The sequence below is a fragment of the Saccopteryx bilineata genome, chromosome 2 (assembly GCF_036850765.1).
Source record: "Saccopteryx bilineata isolate mSacBil1 chromosome 2, mSacBil1_pri_phased_curated, whole genome shotgun sequence".
Lineage (NCBI taxonomy): Eukaryota > Metazoa > Chordata > Mammalia > Chiroptera > Emballonuridae > Saccopteryx > Saccopteryx bilineata.
In genome coordinates this window covers 344,323,022-344,328,434 of record NC_089491.1, presented here as the reverse complement: position 1 = coordinate 344,328,434, position 5,413 = coordinate 344,323,022, and the positions used below count along the sequence as shown (strand labels likewise).

General features: G+C 46.2%; 1 protein-coding gene across 1 annotated transcript; it reads right to left on the bottom strand.

The window, feature by feature from the left end:
* Positions 1-3,817: 3,817 nt before the first annotated feature.
* OR6B1 (olfactory receptor family 6 subfamily B member 1) lies at positions 3,818-4,735 on the bottom strand. Its single transcript, XM_066254544.1, has one exon. The coding sequence runs from the start codon at positions 4,733-4,735 to the stop codon at positions 3,818-3,820; it is 918 nt and encodes a 305-aa protein (XP_066110641.1).
* Positions 4,736-5,413: the final 678 nt, after the last annotated feature.

The window sequence follows — 5,413 nt, the reverse complement described above, 5'->3', positions numbered from 1 at the left end:
GGGGAAGCCCAGGTAAGCTCATCACAGAGCACCAGAACCCAGCGAAGGACCCTGTCTTTATAGCTAGTAGGGAGAAACACTCAATTGTCATAGAGATGAGCAGACAGGAGCACATTAGCATCTCTCTCTCTCTTTTTTTTTTTTTTTTTGTATTTTTCCAAAGTTAGAAGCTGGGAGGCAGTCAGACAGACTCCTGCATGTGCCCAACTGGGATCCACCACCTGGCATGCCCACCAGGGTGCAATGCTCTGCCCATCTGGGGTGTTGCTCTGTTGTGGCCGGAGCCATTCTAGCGCCTGAGGTGGAGGCCATGGAGCCATCCTCAGCGCCCGGGCCAACTTTGCTCCAATGGAGCTTTGACTGCGGGAGGGGAAGAGAGAGACAGAGAGGAAGGAGAGGGGTAAGGGTAGAGAAGCAGATGGGTACTTCTCCTGTGTGCCCTGACTGGAAATCAAACCCAGGAATCAAACACTACCGCTGAGCCAACCATCCAGGGCTACATTAGCATCTTAATTCAGGGAGAGATTGTTTTAACTTAGAAACAGCAATATAGCATTTATTAAACAAAAGACAAGAGGTAAGTGAAAAGGATGGCGAAAGAGGGGAATACAGAACACAGGCAATCCATCCACCCCTAGACCCTTACACTTGTATCTGTACCTGCCAACTGTTTTTCTTATTTGATTGTTATTGACCGCATGGTGTTAGCACACCGTGGGAATATCTCTGTGTCTTGGCAAAACACTTGACATGTTTGATGTGTTTTATGTAGAGCTGTAACAGCTGCTTAGGCCAGCTCTGGGTTCTGAACCCTGTTGTTATCATGACAACCCTGGTAGCATAAGGCAAGGTGGGATGGCAGTCGCTCTGACCCGGAAGCTTTGCCATGCGGTGGGATGCTTCATAATATTTCAGATCAAATCAACCATGGCCAGCCTTCGGGCATACTCTGTCGTGTATCAGGAACTTGAAACTACCTAAATTTCATATTTCGATAGAGCACATTTCCCCATGTGTGTACTTGTGAGGTCATAGCTGGGCCAATCCATAGACACTTCTGGACCTCAGAAGCATCTGACAGTGAACAAAAGGAAAACCTTTCTGTCTACACGTAATCAGCCATTGCTATTCTGCCTTGATCTAAGACCCTTGGTAAAATGTTGAGAGCAAGCAGGTTCAGGAGGCACCCGCCTAGGTTCTCTCAAGCTCTGTTGGACTAGTAACCTCCACTTGATTAATATCTGACCTGTCTACTCTCCTCTCTGCATCTCCAACCTTATCAATGCTCCCTCTTCTTTCTCTTTTCATGGGAGTACACGTATGCTATACATGCAGGTATTCTTTACAGGATTGCACTGCATGTCATTTTTGGAATCATTTATTAGTAAACCACTTTTCCACCTTGGCACTACCTTCGGAGCCACTTCCCATGGGTTATTTTTTCTAGCTACAACATTTGCCGTCATAAGGACATGCCATATTATAATCCGCCCAACTCTATTTTTTTTAACATGCTGGAATTTTATTTGTTCAGTTGTCCTGTTATAAACAACATTGCAATGAGCACCCCTGTAGGTACTTCACATGTACATGTTTTCTTCGTATAAATGTCTAACTTGGAGTTATGACAGTTGTACTGTTCCCCCAGCATCGGCAGTCCGTGTCATGGACACGCTACCCTAGTTCTCACCATAAACTTCTACGCTATCTGTTCTGCTTATAAAATTTCTGCCCCAAATAAATATAAAATATACTTTATTGAACACTTACTCTATTCTGAGCAATAATCTAAGCAGTTTACCTGTACTTACTTATTTAATCCTCAAAACAATGCAGTGGGAGAGGTAGATTTATCAGCCTCATTTTACATGCGAGGAAATAGAGGCAGAGAAAGGTTAAGTCTTCCCGAGGGCCCACAGCCCCAAGTCCTGTGCCTTCGGTCCCTGCACTGTGCTTGTCATGACCAGCTCCCTCCCATCACCCGGGCTTTGTCAGACACCCATCTGTAAGCATCCACCCCAATAGCAGGCCATCACCGTGCTGCTAATCCAACACCTGCCCTGCCCCGCCCTGCCCACTGCCCCACATCTAGTCTCTGACAAATAAATAATGAACATGTGCCAATATTTATTTAACCTGCTAAAAAGAGAAACAGCAGGAAAACAGAACAGACAGTTCTGATAGCATTCAGGAGCAGAAGTTTATGTAGTCAGTCAGGAAAGGAGGGTTGATATAAGATAACAACATTTTTAACAGCCCAATAAGCCACGTCAACTTTGGTGCAATTTCTCTAACAAGACTGCAAAATTATAACATCTTCTCCCTGCCTCCTTCTTTCCTTTATAAGGAACTTGTTATTGGATATTAATGCCCACCCAGGTAATCCTAGATGGCTATCACATTTCAAAGACCCTCTTTTCAAATAAGTTCACAAGCACAAGTTCCCAGTTGAGGACGTAGACATAATCTTTTGAGAGTCACCATTCAACCCATTATATTAGGCATGTATGATATATATGTATGAATTATGTATTATGTATGTACAGATATATTCTCTGCTCTCTGTTACCACCAGTGAGAGTGACGAATTTTTCTGTTTTGTTATTATTGTATCCCTACCACTTAAAATGATGCTTAATATATACTAAATACTCAATAAATATTGGTTGCCATAAATTGGTTAAGGTGGCCACTCAAAAAATATACTGTATGTGTAATTACCATTTTTATTTTATTTTATGAACTTCTTTGATTAAAGATGTAAATTCACACTGACAACAACATGCTATATGAAATACAGCTCAACATATAGCTCCCTGGCCACTGGCAAAACCTGAACCAGGAGACAGGGGGCATTCCTGTGAACTCGGCTGTGGGCGTGTGGGCACCCTGATCGGAAAGGACTAGTGCACGCAAGTAGGGTGTCCGATAAACAAGGGTGACCATGACATAGAATGAAAACCTGTCAAATCCCAAACTTCCGTCATTGCTTGTATTTGACGTGTGAGGTGAGAGAGTGAAGTAGAAGAGAAATGAAGAGGAGTGAGAACTTTGAATTCAGAAGGAAAGACGGCTGATGAGGGCAAGTTTTATTCGGCAGATAATCTGGCTGATGATTCTATTCTCTGAATGCTCACCCTAGAGGATACAAACAAACACACGTGACGTCTGGAAGGGAAGGGTGGAAGCCGGTCCAGAGCAACAGCATGGGTTGCTCACGTCAGAAGCCAGAACAGCGCTGTATAAGGTACACTTCACGTACAGATGCAGTCGCACTACCGCAACTAGGAGCAGGAAGGTGTTTAATACGGGGAGCTACGTGCCAATAGAAAGTGGTGGAAGACCTAGAGGAGCAGTCTATGTCCTTGATCACCAAGACCAACTCCCAGCTCAACACCCAGAGTGGCCGTTTTGGGGAAGCTGCTACTTCTGTCTCAGTCGGGAAGCTGGAAGGTCAGGAAGCTACCATCATCCGTCTGGTGGCCTCGAAGGCCTTACTGAATGCATGCTAGAGTCCCAAACAGCCAACTCACACACTGCCATCTCTCTCCACCTAACTCAGTTTAGAACTGACTTCCAGCCAAAGAGAACTTTCTACACAAGGGCCATTCCCATAGAGCACAGCCCCGTGCACAGACGCAGACACCAGGACACAACCAAGCCTGTGGTTGATGTGGACGTGGTGCGGTCCTAGTAACATGGGTACTATCCAGCTGAGGCATGAATGGGTAAAGGACAGAGGACAGAAGGGCAGACAGCAAATCAAAGCATGTCTTTCTTCCTAATCATGTGTCATGAACTAGTCAGAGCAGATGGCCTAGTGATGGATCACTTTCTTCAGAGCCTCCTTGACCTCCCGGTTCCTTAGGCAATAAATGAAAGGGTTGAGAGCAGGGGTGACAACGGCATAGAAGATGGAGATAACTTTGTTTGTGTCAAAAGCATGGATGGCTCGGGGCCGAGCATACATGAAGATAGTGGCTGAGTAGAAGACGGTGACCACCACGAGGTGGGAGGCGCAAGTGGAGAAGGCTTTCTGCTTTCCCGTGGGCATGCGCAGAACGGTGGCCAGAATGCATCCATAAGACAGGACCGTGACCGAGAGGGGGGAGAGGAAGATGACCAGTGCCAGGACAAAGTCCACCAGCTCAGCTACGGACATGTCTGTGCAGGAGAGGTTAAGCAACGGAGAGATGTCGCAGAAGAAGTGATTGATGACATTGGGGCCACAGAAGCAGAGGCGAGAGATGAAGTAGATCTTCACCAAGGAGATTCCAAAGCCAATGGCCCAGGATGCAAGAGCCAGGTGGCAGCAGAGCCCGTGGCTCATCACAGTGGGGTAGTGCAGTGGGCGGCAGATGGCCACGTACCGGTCATAGGCCATGGCCGCCAGGAGCACGCATTCAGTGCACATGAGCGCAATGAAGAAGTAAAGCTGTATCATGCAGTGAGTGAAGGAGATGCTGTTGCTCGCAGACCAAAAACTGAACAGCAACTTGGGCACAGTCACCAAGATGTACCAGGTCTCCAAGAAGGACAGGTGGGCCAGAAAGAAGTACATCGGCTTGTGCAGCAGCTGGTTCTGCTGCACCAACAGGATGATGGTCATGTTTTCAGCCACTGTTAAAACATAGGCCCCCAGAAACATGATGAACGCTGCTGCACGCATGCCCCAGCTCCCGGGGAACCCCACCAGAATGAATGAGGTGATGCGTGTCTGGTTCCCCACTTCCATACTGGAGATGCCGGGCTTAGCTCTCCTGGGGGGGCGGGTAAAGTCACTTAGTCAGATGTCACGGTCCAGCAATGGTCATAACAAATCACTCAGTAAAAATATAAGTTAGACCACATACTGGGTATGTTATATACATAATGTCACTTGATCTCACATAGCCTCTTTATATACATTATACCCATTTTAGTGATGAAGACAGTGAGTCATTGAGAGGTAGGTATTAAGTAACTTACCAAGTTACCACTGTGAGCAGGGAAGGAATCACATGCAAGTCGAAGGCAAAAGACCATGCTCTAATACCCTACACTGTCCTTCATAACCACCCCCAGATTTAACAGCATCGAACCTCCATGTGCATGTTGCCATTGCCAGTCCCAAAGAATACACTTGGCTTTCTTCGCCCATCACCTACCCAGCGCTCTGGACGGTCCTCCTCACAGCTCATTTATCCCTCCCTCGCTATCACTTTAATTACTTCTGCATTCATATTTGCAACAAGGGGAGATGCTTTTCAGTATGAAAGATCTGGACCATGTCTGCCCCTTGGCAATAACAATACAGGGTGAAGCCAACGTAGGCTTACAGTTGTTCATATGGAAAATAGTATAATAATTAATAAGTAATAAGATGAGAATAAACTCTACCCAGCATGACCTGGAAATACGACCCTCTCTGAAA

Coding starts and splice junctions, on each gene's coding strand:
- OR6B1 (XM_066254544.1), bottom strand. CDS start 4,735: ATGGAAGTGGGGAACCAGACACGCATCACCTCATTCATTCTGGTGGGG.